Source organism: Rhineura floridana, chromosome 10 (genome assembly GCF_030035675.1).
Source record: "Rhineura floridana isolate rRhiFlo1 chromosome 10, rRhiFlo1.hap2, whole genome shotgun sequence".
NCBI lineage: Eukaryota > Metazoa > Chordata > Lepidosauria > Squamata > Rhineuridae > Rhineura > Rhineura floridana.
The window spans coordinates 63,708,390-63,732,487 of NC_084489.1; the positions used below are offsets into that span (position 1 = coordinate 63,708,390).

At 42.3% G+C, this 24,098-nt stretch overlaps 1 protein-coding gene across 9 annotated transcripts in view; it reads left to right on the top strand.

The window, feature by feature from the left end:
• The window catches only part of MYO3A (myosin IIIA), a 149,283-nt gene that overhangs the window by 82,097 nt on the left and 43,088 nt on the right, over positions 1-24,098 (top strand). For 7 of the 9 annotated variants that reach the window (XM_061586685.1, XM_061586688.1, XM_061586689.1 and 4 more), the window contains 7 exons: positions 294-496; positions 2,486-2,584; positions 2,726-2,840; positions 7,399-7,525; positions 10,076-10,286; positions 15,603-15,750; positions 22,767-22,920. In XM_061586685.1, the coding sequence (XP_061442669.1) occupies positions 294-496; positions 2,486-2,584; positions 2,726-2,840; positions 7,399-7,525; positions 10,076-10,286; positions 15,603-15,750; positions 22,767-22,920 (1,057 nt within the window). Of the gene's footprint in view, positions 1-293; positions 497-2,485; positions 2,585-2,725; positions 2,841-7,398; positions 7,526-10,075; positions 10,287-14,141; positions 14,204-15,602; positions 15,751-22,766; positions 22,921-24,098 lie in introns of those variants that run through there. The other 2 variants (XR_009758121.1, XM_061586693.1) reach the window with 2 other exon arrangements.

Here is a 24,098-nt window from a genome sequence, read left to right on the forward strand (position 1 = left end):
AAGCCCTGCCGCATCTTAGTTTGTATGCTTAGATGTGATCAGATCTCCAACTAGCATGTTAGCACAGGTTACCCTGGATGGAGAGAGGTTCAAATAAACATGTTTCTCTAATTAGGGACCTAGCAAGTGGACTAGTCTTTACTTTCTGCCAGTTATTGATGGTGGGCAGACACCCCTGAATATAGATGATTCTAACAAAGTACACCATATTGGGAAAGAGTACTGTATCAGGGACATACTGAGAAACTGTGTTTTTTAAAAAGTTCTGTGTTACTTTTTTAATGTATATCTAGGCTAATAACAGGACACTTCAAGAAAAAATCCTCCAAGTCAACAATCTGCTAGAGGCCTTTGGAAATGCGGGCACTATTATTAATGATAATTCTAGCAGATTTGGGAAATATCTAGAAATGAAATTCACCTCCAGTGGCACTGTTGTAAGTGCTCAGATTTCAGAATATCTCCTTGAAAAATCAAGAGTCATACATCAAGCTGTGTAAGTAAAAATGGAAAACAAAGGAGGACACTTCTGGAGATATATGTTTGTCTGGGGGGGGAGCTTGGTTCAGACAGCTCTTTAGTTCTTTAGGGGCCTGCTCGGGCCCTGGCTGAGGGCTACAGGGGCCTCTCCACTCCCCTTCTGTGATCCTGCCATGGATCACAGGGTGGGACCTTCCGAGCTGCCCGACATTCCCTCACTCCACCTACCTTTCTCTGCTGTCTTTTGCAGCTGCATGTGGTGTGTACAGCGCTGCCATTAACCAAGATGGCGGCTGAGGTTTCCCTAAGGTGCTGATGCCCCTGCCGCCATCTTGGTTGATGGCAGAGATGCATGCGCATAGCACGCATGCATGCCATTAACCAAGATAGTGGTGGAGGCTTCAGCCCCTTAGGGAAACCTTGGTGCCATCTTGGGCAATGGCAGTGCTGGGCACGCAGCACACATAGCAGCAAAAGACAGGAGACAGGTAGGTGGGGCGTTCGCGCTGCTGCACGTGTGTGCACGTGCCCAGGGCAAGCTGGTGCCAGCCCTGGGTAGAACCTATATAGGGTCAAGGGGTGGAATTGCATTTGCCTGACTCAACTCCAGGCCCATCCAGACATATTGGATGGAACATCTGCATAAAACCTCTGAAATTGCATTGCAAGTAACATGAACTATGTAGTCATTTTCTATATTTTATGTGAACTGACACCACACAGTTTGGAACTACACGTATTAGAATTTCTATACCTAAGCTCTGTGTAAACATTATGATGACCAACACATTGATATATGCGAGTTAAGCATAAACAGCGGACAGGCAAGCATGATATCGCACTTGCCCAAAACAGAGCTAAACCACTTCTGTTGTGATAATTACCATTTATTGCATTTGTTAGTTGTTGCAATACCACTGAAAGGGATCACTACAACATACAATAGAAATAGTATGTAAATAATATGAGCCTTCAGAATTCACCTAAATTGCTCACAATTAGAGACTCAATGTGTGTATGATGAGTAGAAAAGTGATACTTCCCTACAGATATAGCAATCTGCATTCATAGAGTCTTCAGTCTGCTTCCAGTGCTGACCTATTACTATATTTTGTCCTGTTGCACTGTAAGAAGATCACTTGCGTCCTTTCCGAAACCCTTCCTGGTTGGTGTAGCAAGATTTAAGCCACCATTCACACATCACAATAAACCATGGTTAATGGCTTACCACAGTGGCACCCAAAAGGGGGCTATTGCCCCTCCTCGCTCACACATGGAGAAAACCAACCATAATCCCTGGTTCACATGTAATGTAAAGCCAGGGATTGTGGTTTGCTTCATCCCCAGCACAAGCAAGAAGGAATGAAACAGATCACAAAGGTGCAGTCATGGTAAATCATGAACGATGGTTTACAATGACATGCAAACTGAGCCACCGCTGCATCCCTTTCTAAAAAGACTGACTGGTGCAGCAAGACTTAGGAGTGGCTATAAATGTTAACATTTTAAAGCTAGATTGTAAATATGACTAATTTTAAAGTGATATTAAGGGCACAAAATGTGGGGAAAGCTTCAGCCAGAAGGGAAACCGCCAACATTTTTTTAAAAAGCACCCTGGAGAAAAACCATAGAAGTGTATATAACCACCTGCTTTCTTTGTTGAAGAAACAGTGGTATGTAACATCCTGTTGAGATTTTGCTTTGAAATGAAAGATCTGTGATTAGGCCCGTCACAAGATCTCAGTCATTTTGATTTCTGAAAATATATAAGGAAACAAAATATTAGTGAAACATTATATAATTGCAATTGTGCTCACTAATTTTATGCTTTTATATAAGCTGCCTTAGGAGGGCTTTTTGCCTTGAAAAGCAGCTCAAAAATGTTTCATCTAAAATAAATGTTATCATAATAGCAGACAATGAGAAATTAGATGTTCTTGGTCCAGTGCTGATTTTATTTTAACAGTTGCCATACTGGTGTTTTGTATTGTTTTTCAAATTTCAGAGGAGAGAAGAATTTTCATATTTTCTATTACACCTACGCTGGTTTGGCAGAGAAGAAAAAACTAGCTCATTATAAATTGCCAGAAAATAAACCTCCCAGGTATAGCATGCCATTTTTGTTGTGTTTGTTCAAATAAATACTTAACTGGGCTCTCTTCACTAGAGTGAACCTTTCAAAATTTAGAGTGACATTTATTCAAAATTTTTCATACTTTTTTCCCTGTCCACATCACCCATCTAGGTATCTACAAAATGAACTTCTCAGAACAGTACAAGATTTCATGAACAATGGTTTCTACAAATCCCAGTTTGAATTAATTGAGCAATGCTTCAAGGTGATTGGATTTACGATGGAGGTGAGCACTGGTGCCATTTGAACGTCTGTAGCTTGGAGTGAGAACTAGGACTTGATTGACAGCTGCTGCTATGAAGGTTGCCAATAATTTCTAGAGGAGAGGCTATCTAACTCCCAGTTCAGGAGCCTAATCCAGCCCCCCAAGCAATTTTTTCTGCCTCCTACCCAAGGCCCCACCAATTTTGATTGCAGTGGCAAAAAGGAAAAAAAAATAAAGTAGACATAGTGCTGGGGTGGGTGAAATCCGTTGCGCTGATGGGGATGCAAATCACCTCCTCTCCATTTGATAAGCAGAGATTGATCATTTGATGAACAGAGAGGAGGTGATAACACTCCCCCCTGCTCAAGCTGATCTGCATGGATCAGTTGAGGAGGAGATGCTGTGTGTCTCCTTGTATAGGTGTTGTGTGTAAGAGGAAGGTATTAAAGAGCACGTGGCAGCTGCACTTCCTACTGGCATGTGGCCCACAGAGGGTTGGCCAAGAGTGAACGTGGCCCTTGGGCCAAAAAAGCCTACCCCTGTTCTAGAGTGTTTCCCCAAAGGCAGCACTTGGTGGTGGCTTTATTTTGTGAGTCAACATGCAGAGTCTGTCGTCTTTAAAGAAAATAAGTGAAGTGGATCATTCTTGAAGTGTATTACTTTATTAACTAAAAACAATATGCTTTTTTATTCTGATCTACAAGCTGCAAAATGAATCTTAGATTTAAGCCAATTTAATTCTACTGTGTCACTGTTCTAACACTGAATCCAGAGAAAAGCTTTGTTAATTGGCATATGTTCCATAGGTGCAATACGCTAAAACGTTATGTTGAAATATGCCATCAACATAGTTTGTTTAGATGTGATACCCTGAGCTGAATGTAGCTGGATGATCCCCAAGTAAATTTGTGAATGGAACATTCTTTTGGGGGAGTGGGGAAATGTATGCGTTCGCTAAATAATTCTAAGTGTTTTTTTCGAATTATGCACAGATCCAGGCAAACTGGATCTCTAAATCTACTTTAAAAGATTTATAGATTGTTCCATCTCTTTTCTGCCTCACCTAGGTATTCTGGCCAACAGCAGATGAAGTTAAATGAGTTAATTATTGTCTCATGCTTTACATGGCCTATATCAGCCTTACCCAGTGTGGTGTCTCCAAATGTTTTGAAGGCTGTAGTTCAGATGTAGAGCATCTGCTTTGCATGCGGAAAGTCCCAGGTTCAATCCCCGGCATCTCTGGGTAAGGCTGGGGGCTCTTAGAAACTCTGGATAGCCACTGCCAGTCAGTGCAAAAATTGAGCAAGATGGAACCAATGGTCTTACTCAGGATAAGGCAGCTTCCGATGTTCCTATGACTACAACTCCCTGAGTTCCAGACATCATGGTCAGTGGTCAGGATGATGGAAGTTGTAGCCCAAAACATCTGGAGTGCACCAGATTGGGGAAGGATGATCTGTATAATCCTTGCATGGTGGTAGATACATTGGTCCTGTTTGCATATCATGGTGGACCATAGCTCACCATGAATTCACCTTGCTTTGCTGCTTATCTCCTCCCACATGTGGAGAATACAAACCATGAGCCCTAGTGTGGTGTTAATGTTCAAACCAGGGATCATAGATTGTGGTTAACAGACCACAATCAGTTGGCTACAGATCACAGTTGTTTGGAAGCACAACAAACCACACTTTTTAGTTCATATGAATCAAGCAACTAATGCAGGGATTGTGGTTTGTTTTGTCCCAGCGTGAGTGGGAGGAGCAAATCTTGTACAATTTACTTTTGCATGGTTTAGGCTTTACTGTGGTATGTGAATGTGGCCGTAGAATCAGTTCAAGAACACCTTTTGTTTACTGGACCGGCTAGTACAAAAGCTTGTAACATCTGTAATTTCAACAAACTTTTCATCAGGCAAAATTAGCACTGGAAGAACATGATCTCTAATGTGTTCCATTTAGGTTTCAGTGTGTCTGATTCCACATATAAAGGGTCTGGCTTGTTTAACTGGTGCTCCCTTAGGAAGTTCTTTGGAAGGTATTTGAGATATAGTTCAGTGACCACACAGCAGGTTTTGCTACTCCGATAGCACCTAACTTGCCACTCTGCTAGCTCTGGGTGCATGAGGGTGGGGGGAATTATATGGTAGCACATGGAAAAGGGAAGCCTGCAGAAATCTGTTTTTTAGACCTCAGTTTCCTCCAGATTCTGCTATATTTAGAAAGGACCTAGGGCAGAACTTTACTGCAGCATGGTCAAAATAACCCCTTAAACATTTCAGAAAATCTCTCTTTTTAACAGAGTAGCAGTATGTCTCCATGATGTGCTCACAGCCTATATATTATTTTGTTCCTTTAAAATCAAACTAAAGGTTACATGACAAAACATTTTCTTAAAAAATATGTGGAAAAAAGGCTGCCTGGAATAAACAGGAATCATGCCATACAAAACAGATCAAGCCACATTTAATGTTTATTGGGAAAGTATACAAAAGATGTCACACTATGCACGTAAAACAGTGTAATGACAGAAGCCAAAGCAATCATTTCAGTCATTCATCAGAATAGTTTTAGAAATAGACATAGGTGATTTCTTTCCTTTTTCCTTTTTAAAAAAAGAATCAAAACATAACATCTTAGCTAGGAAACAAAGAGTTCAGTTACGCAAGTCAGCCCATTGGTTCCTCTAGCTCAGTATTGTTTACACTGATTGGCAGTGGCTCTCCAGGATTTCAGAGAGATATCTGTCCCAGTCCTTCCTGGGGATGCCAGGGACTGAACTTGGGACCTTTGGTATGCAAAGCAGGTGTTCTACCACTCCACTGCAGCACTTCCCCAAGTTAGGCTAGTTTAAGGCCTTTCACTCACAATATGAGGGTTTTTCAAAAGGGTTTTCCTTTGAACAATGAAAAGGCCCCTCTGCAATCATGTCCAACAACTTTTGGCAGTTCTCCTCTGCCGACAAAGTCCTGCATTGTGAGGTGGCGGTTGTTCAAGGAACATAAGCTCAAAGCATCTGCGGGGGTGCGCAAGTACTCGAGTGGATCTTTCTTGGGGTACCTTAACCCCACGATGTGCAAAAGTATGGAAATGTTTAGAAGAAAAACACTAAGGGGAGAACCCCCACCAAAAAAAATCACTCAGTGAGGACCGTGCATGCTCAGTGACCACGGAGTGCTGAGAGAATGAGAGGGGAAACACTAAAAATCAGGAGGATGGAAGAATGGAATGGAGTATTTGGAAATGGAGGATAGAGGAAGGGAGACATTGATGTAAAGCAAGGGCGGGGAACCTGAGATCTGGGGGCAAACACAGCCATCCAGGTCTCTCTGTCCAGCCATTTGGGCTCTTCCTGGACCACACCCCTCACTGACCCTCCTCTGCATCCTCCTCTGTGATTTTACCTGGCCGAAAAGTATCCTTGAACTGTGATAATACCACTTGCTTGCCTGGACAGAGGATGGAGAGTGATGTGTGTCTGGACCCACCCACCATGGCGTGTGAAGCTTGCCCATGAAAGAATGTGGCCCTTGAGCTGAAAACAGTTCTCCACCCCAATATAAAGCCAGCCATTCCCTTACCCTCTTGCTAGTCAGCGCCGCCCATTCACTTGATCTTTTCCTGGCTTTCTCCACCAGCACTTTCCCCCTAAACTAAGCTTTTTGGATAGGAAGGGAAAGAAACCGAAACAAAAATATATGTAAATAGGAAGCTGTTTCCAGAAAAGCTGTCCAAAGAATACAGCTTAGTGTTGAGTTTATAGATATATCTTAAGATTTTAATTTTTATTATTGTTGTTTATTGCAGTTGCTGATCTCTGATTATAGAGGTCTAGCGACTTGCCACATATTTCAAACCATAAAATACATGATAATGACGCATTCATACAAAAACATGTGCAATGCATAAAAATATACAAAACAACAACTGCCCCCCAGAATTAGCTGTAGTGTGTCTTGAAGCTACATGAATGTGATAGTTCTGCAAATGTGCTAGAGGATGGAATGAAGGGGGGAGTTGCTGGGGCTGTTCTAGGCAACTTTTGTTCAATGGACAGAGTTACTTAGTTGTAGGAGAACTGAGTGGAGATGTCACCATTGCCTTGGATGAATTGGAAAGCCCTAAGAAACCACTTCCTATCAGCCTCAACTACCCACATGTAAAATTGGAAGAATAATAGCCTACCTTACAGGGTGGTGATTAGACCATACACAGTTAAGGTTCTAAACCACGTTGGCCATTTCAGAGTACGGTTATATAAAGAGGAGGAAGAGGAGGAGATGAAACAGTACAATCTGTTCAATTAAATCTATAGGTCATGCTGAGAACTATCTAAATATGCCTAGTAGCAGGACTAGCCTTACTCTTCTAGCTGTGTAACTTCCATGCCATACGTTTTTAAACATTCAGGCTCCGCTGTAAGGTTAAAGCAAATTGAAGAGGGTGCAGCCGCTGGTAAAACGCTGGTTCTTTGCATACAAGGCGGATATTAAAATGAAGAAATTGAGTGCTGTGGTTGTAGCCTGAGGTGCCAATTATAAGGCTATAGATTGGAATGGTTTTGTGTATCTGTCTTTCAGGAGCTAGGGAGCGTATACAGCATCCTTGCTGCCATTTTAAATGTGGGCAACATCGAATTCTCATCGGTGGTAACTGAGTACATGATTGACAAGAGCATCGTTTCCAATCCAACGCCTCTTGAGAACTGTGAGTTTCCTTTCCTTTTTCTAATAACGAAATGCCTTTTGTGATTTCAGAGAGCAGCCTACTTAATTATAAGCTCTGGAGTTATCTGAATATTCCAGAAATCTTGTGTCAGTGCCTGAAAAGCTCTACACGGCCTGGGCCCAGCATTCTTAGAAAACTTCACGTTTTAAAATCAGCTAATGGGTGCCCGGTCTGGCCATGTTAACTTTTTTAAAGCCTGGAGTGTGGTAAGACTTTTTCTCCTGTGACCCTGAACCTTGAGATTATTTCCTGACAGAAGAGCTGCTATGTCTGCTTTTTAAACAAAGGGAAGCTGCAATGCCATGTATGCTTAGGAGGGTATGAGTCCCTCAGAACTCAGTGGAGCTTACTTCTGTGTAACTGAACATGGGATTGGATGAAATATTGTATATGGTCCTAATGAATTGATTAGGAATCAATTCATTAGTATAATAATGATCACATTGGCTGCATTCATATGTCAGAAGCTCCTAGGATATGGACACATGAGGCCATCACCTTGCTGAAGCTAAGCTAAGAACAGATTCTGTAGTGCAATGTACCTTTCAAATCTCAGTGTGACAAGTAAGACCTGTAACAAAATGTTGCAGTGTTGAATGCTCCTGTTCAACATTCCAGACAAAAAAAATGCCCTCTTCCAGGGAACTCCATTGCATTCCCATCCAACCCATCTTTCTTTTCCCCCAACAGACAAGTCAGCATTCTGTGCCCACAGAGAATCTTGTTCTTCAGGCTTGCCCATACCTGAGCTTAATGTTTATTTGAAGCTGTTTGCATTCCCATTTAAGCAGCATCGTCCACGTGACATCCCCCTCAAACAGCTCTTATCCTGCTGTTTTCCCCCTGTAAATTCAGATTTCCCTAGTCCAGGGATAAGCAATGATTTCTCCAGATCTCCTTGCTTCATTTGTTTTTCTATGGATATCACTGTGTATTTACTGTATTGATCTCTCCCACAACCATCTTCCTATTTTGGAATGGGAAATGCCTATTGTTTTAGGATTTAACATAAAATATAGTGCGCACAGGCAAGCTTGCATTGAAGCAGGAACTCCCAGTTGTGTGCTATTGTGCAATTCCTGGGTGGGCAGTTTTTTTTTCTTAAAAGGTGTAAACGCTGCTCAGCTGATCACATGCACCATTTGTGCAAAAGTAACACACTCAAGTGAACAAATTGGAAGGCAGAGACAAAGACAAATGGGAACACCTACTGGTATGGATGGGAAAAAGTGGATTTGATCTTCAGCTGCAAGTGTGTGTCTGGGGAGGCTAATGAGGCCAAATTCAAATGATGAAAATGTGGGTTCCAAGTGAGATCCAGCTCAAATACGGACAAGCCCTTAATTAGGAGTGTTTGGGGATTTCCTCCCACTTAGGCTTTTTCCCTCTAAATTTTTTTGTACTCCTACACACCTTTGGGTTCCCCTTATTGCCCTTTCTATGGGCCAGTCTTACATTGTTTGTTGTTGTTGTTGTTGTTGTTGTTGTTGTTGTTGTTATTATTATTATTATTATTATTATTATTATAGTTTATTTCTATGCCACCTTTTGGCCAAAAGGCCCTCAAGGTGGCTTACAAAAGATAAACACAAATATAGAAATACATATCAATAAAAACAGTACAATTTACAAAAATTAAATAACAAAATGAAAACATTATTAAAAAGCAACAATAACAACTTTCAATAAAAATACAATAGCAAATCACACTTTGAAGAACTTCCCCCTTGACACGACATAATATAATCCTAGGTAGGAATGAGTCAGAAGTAATACTTGCCCCTAAGTTTTCCTTAAGCTATGTTACTAAATCACAGAGATTTACACATTTTCAGGCCAAGGACTGCATTACTCCTAGTGGAACGCTGTCAGGGGCCACATTTCAGTACTCCACAAAGCCAGACCCAAAAGTGGATGAGGCCAGACCCATGTACAAATCATACATGTATACCCACAGATACACACAGAGCAATTTCCCATAGAGACAGCGGCATGTATTTTTCAGTAACTCCACTCAAGTTTCACCTTCCAATATCTCCATAGGCTTTTTTAATAAAGTTTGTAAAAAAATAATGATTAAAAATCTCTCCAGAACCCTTTATCTGTCCAGACTGTACAAATGCCAACGGAACTCAGTCATCCTTACAGAAGAATGCAAATAATAAAATGCACAGCAAGCTCTGCTTTACAGCTATTCACATATATGCAAATTCAAAATGCATGGACACTTTATGTACATTTGCAAAGAATGTCAGCCTACTTATCTGCTGACTTATTTTCCCATCTGTGTTGCTCTTCTTGCAGAGGAAGGCGCTGTAATTGCATACTTTGTACCACATCAAAGCCCTTTTCCTTCTCACCTGTTTCCCACAGAAGGGGGCCCAGAGGACCTGATGAAATCCAACTGCATGTGGTATTGAGCCTGTGATCCAGGGGTTCCTCTCCCCTTGTGTAGAGCAGAAACCTCTCCGTACAAAATTAAGAATGTTTTGTGCAATATGGACATAACACAATTTCTCTGTTTTCCAGCTGCTTCTTTGCTGTGTATTCAGGCAGATGAATTGCAAGAAGCTCTAACTTCTCATTGTGTGGTGACCCGAGGGGAAACCATTATACGGCCCAACACGATGGAAAAAGCAATTGATGTAAGAGATGCCACAGCCAAAGCACTGTATGGGCGTCTCTTTAGTTGGATAGTGAACCGGATCAATGCGCTGCTCAAGCCAGGTACTTTTTTAAGGTAAGGATTTTTTTTTCCTCAAAGGAAATGGAATCTTGTTTTGATATGAAATGTATTGTGGACCAGAATTTTTAAATGTAATATAATACAGATTTCACTAGCTATTCCAAAGCCCAACTTTAAGATATTCCAATCTAAGCCTTGGCATATAATGCTAAAGCAAGAAGAACAAGACAAGACTGACCTGTTCATTTACTGTTATGCATCTTGGCATCTTAGCCCAGCAGCACAAACTTGTATCTTTCGCCACATCTTCATCTGTCCCATGGGTTTAAATTCACAGCTTTGGCTCACTCCAACACTCAACGCATAGAGAAGTTTCCCCTCTTCTTCTTTGCATTCTAAGACTTGGTTTACACATTGCAAAAAACATGTGACAACCACTTGCCACAGCTTCCATGTACAAGAGCTCATGCCTGCAGCAGGTAAAAATAAGAACTCACAGTGTGGATCACCTGTCAGCAGCTGTTTCTAGCAGCTGCTGCCAAAAGTATGGAAATTGACAGTGTACCCATGTGGTGTGTTGTTCTACATGTCGTAGGCAGCAGCCACTATGTGAAAACAATAGGATGCAAGCTGTAGGATGGTAAGGAGAAAGGGTAGTTTTTAAAGTATTCCAATGTAGAATATCCACACTGGTTCAGTTCAGCAAACTGTGTGCACTATAGTCTCCTCTTGCTTGCAAGAGATGCTAACTGAGCATCAATTAACATTTTTACAAAATGATTTTTCCCCCAGTGGATTTGAGTATATTGAACCACTTTGATGAGTAGCCTGGATCATGAACTGCTGTGCCCTAATTTACCTCAATTCTAGAAGATTTTGTGATCTGGTCATATGTTGTGTGATTCACAAGGCTTGTACAATCCATTGATATTCACTAAAAAGCAACCTCTTATTGATTTGGCCATGTTAAAAAAAAATAGTTGTGTGACTCAGTGGCAACTCTCTACATTTAAAAGGATAGTGGCTGCCGGCTCAGTTTTTCATCTTCCCTCTTTATGGAGAATCTTTCTAGTCTTAAGAAGAATGTTTGGAACGAAACATTAATGTTTTTAATCATTTTTCCTACTTGAATTTGACATAAAACCCAGTGACTTCATTTTCTGTTTAGAGTGCTAAACTAGCCTGGGTTTCGTACTAACCTTTGCATGGGAAGGCCGTCGCTCAGTGATAGAGCATCTGCTTTGTGTGCAGAAGGTTCCAAATACAATCCCTGACATTGTCCTGCCTGAAGTTGAGAGACTCAGACTCGACTGTGGTGTTTTCTCTTTTTATTAAAGTAATAGACAGTTGCAATGCAGAGCGCCTCATGAAACTAGCTACTCTTTCTAGGAACGTAGCTTCTCGCTAACACTAGCTAAGCATGACGTCGCGACTAGAGACGTTGACTCAGCAACTGGGTTCCCCACCGAGTCTGCTTAAGTATGTTGGGAGCGCATGCACAAACAGAGGCTCCTCCTTAGTTGAGTGTGTTGAATTTCTTGCTTCAAGAGTCTTCACAAGTGGGGTGAAGGTGGATCCTCGGCCAGTCTGTCGTCTTCCCCTCCAACAGAGGGGGGCTGCTAACTGTCAGTTCAGGCATGAGAGGTGGAGGTGTTCCTGGCTGGGAAGTGTCTAACAGGCTGGGCTGAGCTTCCGCACGGGGATCTGCAATTGCGGGGGCTGTGGAGTCCAAGACCAGGGTCAGGAAGCCCTCTAAGGCCATTCCGCTGCCAGCCCCCTCCCCAAGTGATTTGTCCCAGTCTGCGTCCTCGTCCTCTGACTCACCCCTGCACAACCACTATCGCCCGGTGGGAGTCACAACAGACATGGCTGGGAGAGAAACCTGCCTGAAATCATAGATACCACTGCTAGTCAATGTAGACAATATACTGCTAGATGGACCCAATGGTCCTAATGGAATCCACTGGATTCCTGAATGCCCTGGGAGAGTTCCCAGTAGATAGAGCAGGTGACCCTGTTGAAGCCCTTGTCACGCTGTGGAACAGGGAGACGCATCAGGCTCGCGACATGGTTGCCCCCAAGCGCCCTCTCCGGCACTGTGGAGCCCGGCTGGCACCTTGGTGCACCAGTGAGCTAAGGGCAATGAAACAGGCTGGACGATGGCTAGAGTGCAAGTGGCAAAAGACGTACTGTGAGGCTGATCGGGCACGAGTAAAACATAACCATGCCTACTGTGTGGTGGTGAGGGCAGCGAAGAAGGCCCACTTCTCTGCCTCCATCGCATCCTCAAGTAGCCGTCCGGGGGAGCTTTTCCATATTGTCAGGGGTCTGTTGGCATCAACTCCAAGAAATGGAGTCTTAGACCCTTCGGAGGCCCACTGTGAATTGTTTGCAAGTCACTTTGAGGATAAAGTTGTTCTCCTCCGTAGCAGTCTTGATGCCCCATCCACATCTACTGTAGTCCCCAATGAGGTGTCCAGTGCAACATCTGCCACAACTTCTTGGGAACGGTTTCAGTTGATGCGGCCTGATGACATGGACAAGGTGCTTGCGATGATGCGGTCAGCAATGTGTCCTCTCGACCTTGCCCTTCTTGGCTTATTAAAGCTTGCCGAGGGGGTCTGACCGAGTGCATCCAGGGTGTGGTCAATGCACCATTGCAGGAGGGAATGGTTCCATCTGCCGTGAAAGAGGCGGTGATCCGGCCACTCCTGAAAAAGCCCACCCTGGACCCATTGGTTTGTGACAACAACTACCGACTGGTTGCAAATATCCCCTTCTTAGGGAAGGTGATTGAGAGGGTTGTGGTGCAGTAACTGCAAGCACTCTTGGATGAAACAGATTATCTTGACCCATCCCAGTCTGGATTCAGGCCTGGTTATGGGACTGAATCGGCCTTGGTCGCCCTGATGGATGACCTTTATCGGGAGAAGGACAGGGGGAGTGCGACCCTGTTATTCATACTTGATCTCTCAGCGGCTTTTGATACCATTGACCATGGTATCCTTCTGGGCTGACTTGGTGAGCTGGGTATCAGAGGCACTGTTTTACAGTGGTTCCGATCCTATCTCCAGGGTCACTCTCAGAGAATAACATTGGGTGACTGTCTTTTGGCCGCCTGGCAGCTGTGCTGTGGGGTGCCGCAGGGTACCATCTTGTCCCCCATGCTGTTTAACATCTATATGAAGCCCTTGGCAGCAGTCATCAGGAGCTTTGGGGCGAGGTGTCAGCAGTATGCTGATGATACCCAGCTCTATTTCTCCATAACATCTGAATCGGGAGAGGCTGTGCAAGCCCTGAACCGCTGCCTAGACTCGGTGGTGGGCTGGATGAGGGCCAATAAATTGAGTCTGAATCCTAGTAAAACGGAGGTGCTGTGGGTTGGTGGTTTCCGAGTTCAGATAATTGGTCAGTTGCCTGCTTTGGATGGGGTTGTACTCCCTCTGAAAGAGCAGGTCCGTAGCCAGGGGCTGCTCCTGGCTCCATCTTTGTTGCTAGAGGCCCAGGTGACCTCAGTGGCTAGGAGTGCCTTTTACCAGCTTCGGCTGGTGCGACAGCTGTGGCCATTTCTGGACTGGGATAGCCTGACCACTATTGTTCATGCACTGGCTCCAGGCTGGATTACTGTAATGCATTTTATGTGGGGCTGCCCTTGAGGTTGGTCCGTGAGGAATGAGATTTCTGAATTATTGTATAAATTTCTGTTTCATTACTAATCATCAATTATTAATGGATCATTCGTATTTTTGTGTGTTTGATTTTGAGCACAGTAAAAACCCAAAGCAGTGTTTTAGCATGGAAAATGTTTTAAGGAACTTACTTAATAGATGTAAAATAGTGCAACGCAGCAGAAAGAAATGAGAAGTACTAAAGAATGCTGAATAGTCTATGTACTTTTGATATTTTTAGTGTAAACATGAAGAAATAAAGAGGCAGACCCGACCATGGCCAGGAGGCGAGGTCCGAACATAGCCAAGGGGCTAGGCCTAAAAATGCAGTCTCATCAGTTATAGGGGATAAGGGGTTGGAATTGGCCCTGTCCGGTTTATGATGTCAAAATGGTTATAAAAAGCTGCGCTTTTTCTGTGATTGGCAGAGTTTGGGTTGCACCTGCTCTCCCATTAGCGCTTTTGGTTTTTGTCTCAATAAACTCTGTTCCTTGGAGCACCTCTATCTGTCTGGAAAGTTTATCCTTCCACATCCGGAAGCTGCAGCTGGTGCAAAATGCGGCGGCAAGACTCTTCACTGGGGCAGGGTATTGCCAACATGTCACCCTGCTGCTGAAAGAACTGTACTGGCTGCCCATTTGCTACCGGGTCAAGTTCAAGGTTCTAGTTTTGGTGTACAAAGCCCTATACAGGTTGGGACCAGGATACCTGAAAGACTGTCTTATCCCTTATATATCCAGTCGATCACTGCGCTGTGCAGGTGAGGGCCTCCTGCAGATACCATCTTATCAGGAGGTTCTTTCTGCACAATATAGGAAACGGACCTTTAGTGTGGCGGCACCTACCCTGTGGAACTCTCCCCTTGAATATTAGGCAGGCACCATCTTTTTGGCGCCTTTTGAAGACTTTCCTCTTTCAACAAGCCTTTTAGGTTGAGACCTTATCCAGTCTGAGTCTGTGTTAGAATTGCTTAATATGTTTTTAATAATGTTTTTAACCCTTTTTAAAGTTGTTTTTTAAAAAATGTTTTTAACGCTGTTTTGTTTGAATGTATTTTAAGATCTGTTTTTATGATGTTTTAAAGTGTTTTTAGTGCTTTGTTTGCTGCCCTGGGCTCCTGCTGGGAGGAAGGGCAGGATACAAATTAAATTAAATTAAATTAAATTAAATTAAATTAAATAATAATAATAATAATAATAATAATAATAATAATAATAATAATAATAATAATAATAATAATAATAATAATAAAGGTTGCTTTCTATATTACTGTTCTGTGATAAGGCCAGACCTGCAACTCAGGGGCCTTTTGTCCAGATTCAGCTGAGATGCGTTGCTTTAGGGCAATGTGTTTGTGTAAATTCAGCTTTGAAATGCAAATTAACCCACAGGATATGCAAGTACTTGTGTCTTACATAAACACTCTTTGCCCAAGAGCAAGGACAGCTTGTCCTGTGGCCACTCTTACAATCAGAAATAAGGGCTTACAGTTAGACATTCTGTCTCTGACTAACTCCCCGTAGAGCACCGCACATTAGAATCTGTCAAACCTTCATATTCAATGAGTCCCTGCCCAGCGTTCACTTCCAACTGTCTTAAAGTGGGCATATTAGTTATGTTCTTGAAGTAGTTGTGAGGTTGGAACTGTCATATGAAACAACTAAAGGGGAAGGAATGTAATGCACACCTTATGTATTTTCAGTGGAAATGAAGAAGGACTGAACATTGGAATTCTTGATATCTTTGGTTTTGAAAACTTCAAAAGAAATTCTTTTGAACAGCTCTGTATCAACATTGCTAACGAGCAGATTCAGTTCTACTTCAATCAGCATGTCTTTGCATGGGAACAGGTGGGCACCATGATTTGTGTGTATGTTTTCTTTATTTTACGTGTGTTTAGGTCACTTTTCTACAGCTCAAAGCAGCATACAAAAACAAAGGTTACTCAGTTTTTAAAAGTAGCATAAAAGCAAAACTAAAATGACAGCATGAAATTGCCTATTGAATTATCAGACCACTCCAAGAACCAGATGGGGGGGAAAGGAAGCATCATGCAGGCCTTCCTAAAAGCGAGTATGTAAGTGGGACTCTTAGTCCATGTGTTTGAATGAGCATCTGTTGCACATTGACAGGAAAAGCAAGATTGCACCTCTCGGCCCCAACACTATTGCAACCCTCAGCCATATGTTTAGTGAGTGTACTGATATACATACATAGGACCCCTTCTCATGCTTGATGAATACATGGCAAGTGGGATGTGTGGCTAATGAATACAGCAGAGGTAGGGTTGAGGCAGGGTTGACAGGCCCTTCTCAGTGCATGAATGTTTGAACACCACTATTTTTTAGGGACATAATTTTATATGTAGACAGAGCATGTAATGCTCGGTGTGTGTGGCGAAAGTGAGCATTGATCAGTTTAAACACACCAAATTTTATCTCAGAAAAGTAATCTACAACTTCTTTTTGGAGAGGCAAAGAACAGCCAAAGACTGTAAAATGCTTTGTTTATCATGCGTTCTATGCACAACTGCATGATTGCTTTCTGCAATTTAAATGTCCATCTAAAACTACATTAGGTTTCCCATTTACAGTATCCAGGCAACAGAACACAGTGATAATAGGTTTGATGCAAATGCAATGTTGTTTTGATGAGTAATAAGGTGTACTGTGTAATTTATGGTTCAACAGCAGGGAAAAAAATTTAAAAAGTGAATGTCATACAGCGCAGCTCTTTCAAAACCTGAAACTTTTATAATTTGCTGGCAGGCTTATTAACCATGAATTTACAGTGAGAGAGGGAAATGGCAATTTACTTTTATTTCAGCTATGAGATTTAATGCTTAATTCAAAAGGCAGAAAATTTAGTCTGACTGTATAGTGTAATCTGATTTTTTAAGATGGATGCCAAATGAGATGGTGCAATACCACAATGCTAATGAACCTGAAGGGTCAGTGGACAGACTTCAGGAGCTTATTAAAAGGGTGAAAAATGAATATTTAACAATTAAAATGGCAATGGGGTATTTGTTTAGGAAAATATTCCCCAGTCGATGAAAAGAACAAATGTTATAGAAACTGGTGGTTATAAGCCCCAATCCAACAAACTCCTTTTTTTTATTAGGATGTCCCCAGACTGTCAGTATTTTACGGGAGGCATTCAAGCATATGCTGGGAAATTTACCTATTTATATTTATTATTTATATTTCTTAGTCACGTGAGGATTTTTTTTTCAAAAAGAAACTCAAAACAACTTACAATAGAAAAGCAAGAATAAAAACGAGCAGATCCTAAAATACTCATGAAATACATAAAAACAAGATCCAACATTTTCCCAGATGACTAAAAACAAACAGAAAGTTGAACTCCAAAGGCCTGGGTGAATAAAAATGTTTTTACCTGATGCTTAAAAACGCAAACATTTAGGTTTGTATAGTTAAAGCACATTAAAGTGCTCTGTTGCCCTATTGCAACAAATCCATTTTTAAAAAGAAATTGACTTTTTGAAGGTAGGAAAGTGACAGGGAAATGTTGTTGTTGTTGTTACCGTCAGTCCTTCACCCACAGGTCCCAGGGCAGGTTGCAGCAGTTTCAAATTCAGTATTAAAAACAATTAAAACAAATTACATTCACAAGATTAGGGTGGGTCCTGAAAAAAATACATCTCAAGTGCCAAAGGCCAGGGTAGAATCATAGGGTAGTAGAGTTGGAGTTTTTCCTGATGTTCAGCTGAAATCTGGCTTCTTGTAAATTGAGCCCATTATAACATGTCCTGCACTCTGGGACAATTGAGATGAGATCCTGGCCTTCCTCTGTATGACAACCTTTCAAGTAGGTGAAGAGTGCTATCATATCTCCCCTCAGTCTTCTCTTCTCAAGGCTCTTCTCAAGGCCCTGTTCTTTCAGTTTCTCCTCATAGGGCTTTGTTTCTTGTCCTTTTATCATCCTTGTTGCCTTCCTCTGAACCTGATCCAGTTTGTCTGCATCTTTCTTAAAATGAAATGTCCAGAACTGGATGCAGTACTGAAGATGAGGCCTAACCAGTGCCAAATAGGAATTAATGCTTCATGCAATTTGGAAACTGTACTTCTGTTAATGCAGCCTAAAATAGCATTTTCCTTTTTTGCAGCCACATCGCACTGTTGCCTCATATTCAGCTAGTGATCGTCTTTAGCATTCGCTGAAAACTGCACAGTGAAGGTGCCAGGCACAGCTCTTTGTGGAGGGAATTCTACAACTTAGGGGCTGCCACAAAGAATGCCCTCTCCCAGCCCTCCAGCTTCTGAGAGTGGGAGAACTACCAAGAAGACCCCCTCTGCTGATCTTTACACCCGAGAGGGTCTGTAGGAAAGGAGGCAGTCTCTCAGATATTTGGAGCCTAAGTCACAGTGTATTGAAATGCACTGAAATGTGTGGAATGAACAAATGACAAATGGGAAGATATATAAACAACCCTCAAGCCAATCAGGTTGAATGAAAGATGAACACTCATTACAGTAAAACCTCCCCACAAACAAATCAGAATGAATGCTCAATAAAGACCATATATAATCTAACCTCTGCATAGCTTTGTGCAAGCCAATCAGGATAAATGATCAATACATAGGTCATCTAGAGCACTTGGGTCCCCAAATATTCTTGAACTACAAATCCCAGCTTAGCCAATAGCCAAGGATGATGGGTGTTGTAGTCCAACAACATTTAGGGACCCATGGTTGAAGAACATTGAACCAGAGGAGCTCTTAGTAGAGATGTACCCACAGCAGAATGTTGCACCCTAACAGGAGTGCTCCTGTTCAGAGCACCAGTTAGCCTGAATCAGGAGCCTTTGACAGCTTGGCAGGGTTTTGTGGGATAGAGGAGAAGGAAAAGGGCACTTCTGCATCTTTCTTTCCCACCCTCCTGAAAACTTCTTGCATCTGAACACTGCCTCCATTATGCTATATGATGTAGAAGGGCTCAGATTCAGGGCTGCCTATCTGTCCTGAACCAAAGTGCAGCTTAATTGCCATATAGAGGGTACTTTTTCTGCTCCCCCGAAGTCTCCTTTTATAATGGAAGCAGAAGGCAAAGTGTTCTCTCCCCCCCCAGCATCATAGCATACATCCTGGCATTTTCAAGGTGGCTTAGTAAAAACAAGCCTGGTATCTCCTCCCAATTTCATACTTACAAGGGTAGGTGAGGAAAAAACAGTTTTTGCCTGGAAGAACGAATTTTTATAATGCTGCCTAAGATAATAACTAGGTTTGTCCCCTCAGAATATACTATAATCTAAAATAACTCCTCTAACTGCAGTGTGAAAAAGTGGTTTCCAGATGGCTGCTTCACTGCTTAATGTGTCTTTGGCTTGAGAGGCTGAACGTAATTTTTCTAAGATGCTCTTAGCCCATATAATGCATATCATTAAAACCAAGAGAACGGGAATATCAACCTGAATGGTTCAGATGCAAACTGTTCGCTGTAGCTGCTTTTGTGTTGGTCACTTAATATAACTGATCTGTGTGTATAAAGCTAACCTGACAGATCAGGGTGGCCATGGCAACTGATTATGTATTTGCATTAATTTAGTGGAAAAGATTTGTATACCACCCATCCTTCAGCAAAGCTTCCAAAGAGATTTACATAAAAACAAGATAAATTACATAGGTAAAATATAATGAAAAAATCAGCATGTACTTCAATGGCAGTCCCAAATACAGTGCATTACAGTAGTCAGTCCTAGATGTTCCAAGACCATCTAGGTTTCTACTGACAAAGCTGGTTCTAGGCATACCACTCCAGTGATAAACTTGATCCTTTAGGGGAAGTGCAATCCCATCTAGAAGAGGCTGAACGCCATCTTTCTAAACAGACAAATCGACTACCCACAGAACCTCTCCTTTGCCACAACTGAGAAAATAACAGTGTAATTTGTATCCCCAGTGAAATTGGCCTTTCCATTTGACCTCTCTGTTGTATTGATATAAGAAGCTGCTTGTGCAGAGTTAGACCAATGGTTCTTCCAGTCCAGTGCTGCTATATAGACAGTATTGAACAGAATGGACCATTGGTCTAACTCTGCTGAGTTGTTTCCAGGGTTTTTTTTCCTGTCTAACTACCCAAGATCCTTCAACTGGAGATTCCTGAAATCCCCTGTGTATGCAGTGGCTGTGTCAAGCAACAGGCCTTCTCTTAGTAGCCGTTGGTGTGGTGGTGGTACTTACCTGACCTGATGTCACTGGCATCGCTATGGCTTAAGAGGGTGGTTGGCAACGTTGACACAAATGCACTGTCAGGAGCACTGGATTGGTTCCACTTGTGTGTTTGCACCATGCCAAACTTGCCGCCACCTTGGTCCTCCCTCCCCCTCCTTCCTGGTAAGCTGCTGCAGCAGCCCTGGTGATGGGAGGTCAGGTCAGCACCACCACCCCACTAACCATGACAGCCCTCTCTGTATCCCTCTACGGCCCCCTCACCAACATGTGAATATGGTGAAAGGTTGATGCGTCATAAGGCATAGTCGAAGATTAATACATCCTATCATCAACTCAGTCCTTCATTTGGGGGGAATTGACATTTACATTGGAGAAATAGTCTTCTTCGCAGCATTATAGTAATGATATTCCATCTATCTTACTCAGAACTAGAGCTGAATGTTGCTTAAGGGAATGATAATGCTGAAGGAAGTTTGAATGTTAAATTTAAAGCTAGCCCTAGTTCAGCAGTCGCTGGAATGGTGCTTGTTTGTTTTCATGGAAAGTGAGATGTGGGGCCACAGCTACTATTTTCCCCCGAGCCCTGGGTGACAACTCATTAGACACATTCTTCTTTCAGTCTGGGTTGTGACGAAGCGTGTGCACGCTGCACCCTGAAAAAAAGTGAACTTCTGTACCAAGATAATCCCAAATTCTGTGTCAATAGAAGTGCATCGATGGAAACTGAATAAATGTACAGATTTGTGCAATTTATCTTCTTTTGCATTACTTCTTCCAGTTTTCTATTCTGCATTATATAGTCCAGTTTTGTGGTGCCTGGGGAAGAGTAAGGCCCTGAAATCCTGCCCTTAGGCTATTGGGATCTGAGGTTTCCATCTCTTTATGATTTCAGACTTGTCTTTGCCAACATAGGGGCTAGAGACTTGTTCTTTTTAAAATAATAATAAAAATAATTAAATAATAATAATTAAAATAAAAACAAGAGATACTCAAGAGGCTGATTTCTGTTCCCCATACATCATTCTCATACACCATTCTGTGGGTTTTTTTAGCTCCTGTGAAGTCTGAAGTCGGTTGGTTTAAGTAAACTTTGACACCCACCTTTACATGTACATGGAAAATCCAAAAACAATGTTAAAAATACAAATTATGCTTACAAGGAATTACAGGGAAACAAGACAAGAGATAAAAAAAAAAAAGCTAGCCCTATACATTAAATGCCTGCCAGAATAAAAACAGCCTTAAGGGTGCAGTGAAAAAATAAGAGAGGACCCACCTAGATCTCCCAGGGGAAGGAATGCCGCCACAATGTGAGTGCTGCCACAGAGGAGACCCTCTCACCAAATGTGCCTCAGGTACAGGCGACACACATAAAAGATTTTCCAGCTGAGGTCAGAGGTGGCTGGGATCACACAGGAGGGGATGTCTTCAGGTATCCACAATCTGGGTTTTTTCGTGGGTTCCTTAGACAGAGTGCAAAATGGCAGTGATTGGTCACAACCTGTTGAACACAGCTGCTGTGGACATGTTTTGGGGGGCACTGACCACCACAAGTCACTTACACCAGCTGTCCCTCATGCCCCATCTGCTCTATATACATTTAAAGCAGGATCACACCGCTTTAAACAGTCATGGCTTCCCCCAAAGAAACTGTAGTTTGTTTAGGTTGCTGACAGTTGTTAGGAGACCCTTCCATTCCTCTTACAGAGCTATAATTCCTAGAGTTACCTAGGAAGAGGGATTGATTGTTAGTCCACTCTGAGAATTATAGCTCTGTGAGAGGGATAGGGGAGTCTACTACTTTCAGCACCCTTTACAGACTACCGTTCCCAGGATATTTATTTATTTATATTAAATTTATATCCTGCCCTTCCTCCCAGTATGAGCCCAGGTTGGCAAACAAAAACACTAAAAACACTCTGAAACATCTTAAAAACAGACTTTAAAATATATAAAAACACAACTTCTTTTAAAAAAAGCTTTAAAAACATCTTAAAAAGCAATTCCAACACAGACGCAGGCTGGAATGAAGTCTCTACCTAAAAGGCTTGTTGAAAGAGGAAGGTCTTCAGTAGGTGCCAAAAAGAAAACAAAGATGGCAGCTGTTTTCTCTAAGAGGCAGGTACTTCTCCTTGACACCACTTTTGGTAATTTTGACAGAGAAGCCAGAGAATGAATGAAGAGTCATTCAAGATTCAAGGGAGGTCCTTGGGTGCTGACCATTTTCTGACAGTATTTCATGTCAGTGACAAAATTACAGTAGCTGGCTGGGAATTCATAAATGAGAATATAAAACAGTTTTCAATCCTGTCAATCTGGCTACTTTTCACAAGGACTGAATATTTTAGGGAAATGTTTTATCAGCACAACACAAGAATGTTTGTTCTGGTGCATTTTAGGATCATAGAGACATTTTACTGATCTTATGCTCAGAATCATGTCAGTAACTTTAAAAATACTTAACATGAAGATTTGGGATAAAGAAAATGTCTTTGGGAGAAAATTGAGACATTAGTTTTATCCAAACCAAAGCAGAACCTGAAGGATTTGCTGCAGCAGACTTATTTCTGAGGGATGTTGACAGCAGTCCTCAAAGCACTTATGTTTATCTGCATTTACATGAAGTACTTTACAAAGCAGCTCAGCAAAGCACATTTTGTCCTCTGCTGCAGAATGAATACCTGTATGAAGGCGTTGATGCACGAGTTATTGAATATGAAGACAACAGGCCCCTGTTAGATATGTTCCTGCAAAAACCCATGGGATTATTGTCCCTGCTTGATGAGGAAAGCCGGTTTCCTCGCGCCACCGATCAGACTCTTGTGGGTAAGCTGTTGGCAGCTTGCATTGAAAGGTGCACTGGTGTTACATTTCATGTTAAGGAGTATTTGCTTATGTTTTCAGTGTCAGAATATTCAGTTTCCAAGGGTGCGGCACTTTCTGCAGTTGATAGGTTCTACCTCTGGGAAGTAGGAACCTAAGAAGCTGCCTTTTACTGAATGACACCATCAGACAGACTAGTTCAGTATCGTCTGTTCCAGGGTTGGGGAACCAGTTTTAGCCAGAAGGCCAACTCTATGTCATATGACGTCGTATGGATTGAGTCCCAGCCGGAAACAGCACAGCTTGCATATGGTACTAAATTTAAACAGTGCTAAACATAGAAACTTGGGGAGCTTCCTTTAACCGAATCAGATTTTTGGTCCATCTTGCACAGTAGTGTCTACACTGACTGGCAGCATCTGTCCAGTGTTTCAGACTGGGGACATCCTCAGCCCTACCTGTAGATTCCATGAAGAGCCTGGAATCTTCTGCATGCAAAACAGCCCTTCTCCTGAATGCAAGCCACCCATTGGGAGTCTTTGAGTGCGTTCCCAATGGTTCCTTTGCATTCAGTGCTGTTTAAATTAGGCAGATGTAAGCTATGCTGCTTTTGGCAGGCATCAGATCCACTAAGCAGCTTCCAGTTGGAGATACTTAGTGGAACCAGACCTGGTTTGCATACACCTCACTGTATGCAAGCCTTGCTTGCAAAGGAACAGTTATTTATACACCGCCCTATCCCAAAACATCAGGGTGATATACAAGAACATGAAAACATTTAAAAACAATTCAGAACAATTATTTAAATGACTGGCTACTCAAAAACATTTTAAACAGTTGCATAGGCCTGTTGACAGAAAAAGGTCTCCAAGAAATGCCTGAAAACCAAAACCAAGGATGCCTGCCACATCTCTGCCAGAACCAGGACTGGTGACACAAACTTAGGTTGAGACCATTTAGGCCTCTGTAACATGGGGGACAACTAACGGCACTCCTCCAGATGATCTCAGGGATCCTGCTGAGATATAAGGGCTCAGGTGGTCCTTAAGGTATCCTGGACCTAAGTTGCTCAGGACTTTGTATATCAACACAAGAACCTTGAGCACACTGCAAGGCTCTCAGTTGTTCCTTGAAGCACCTGATGTCAGGTGAGTGACAGATGGGTGTGGCTAGGGAAAGCC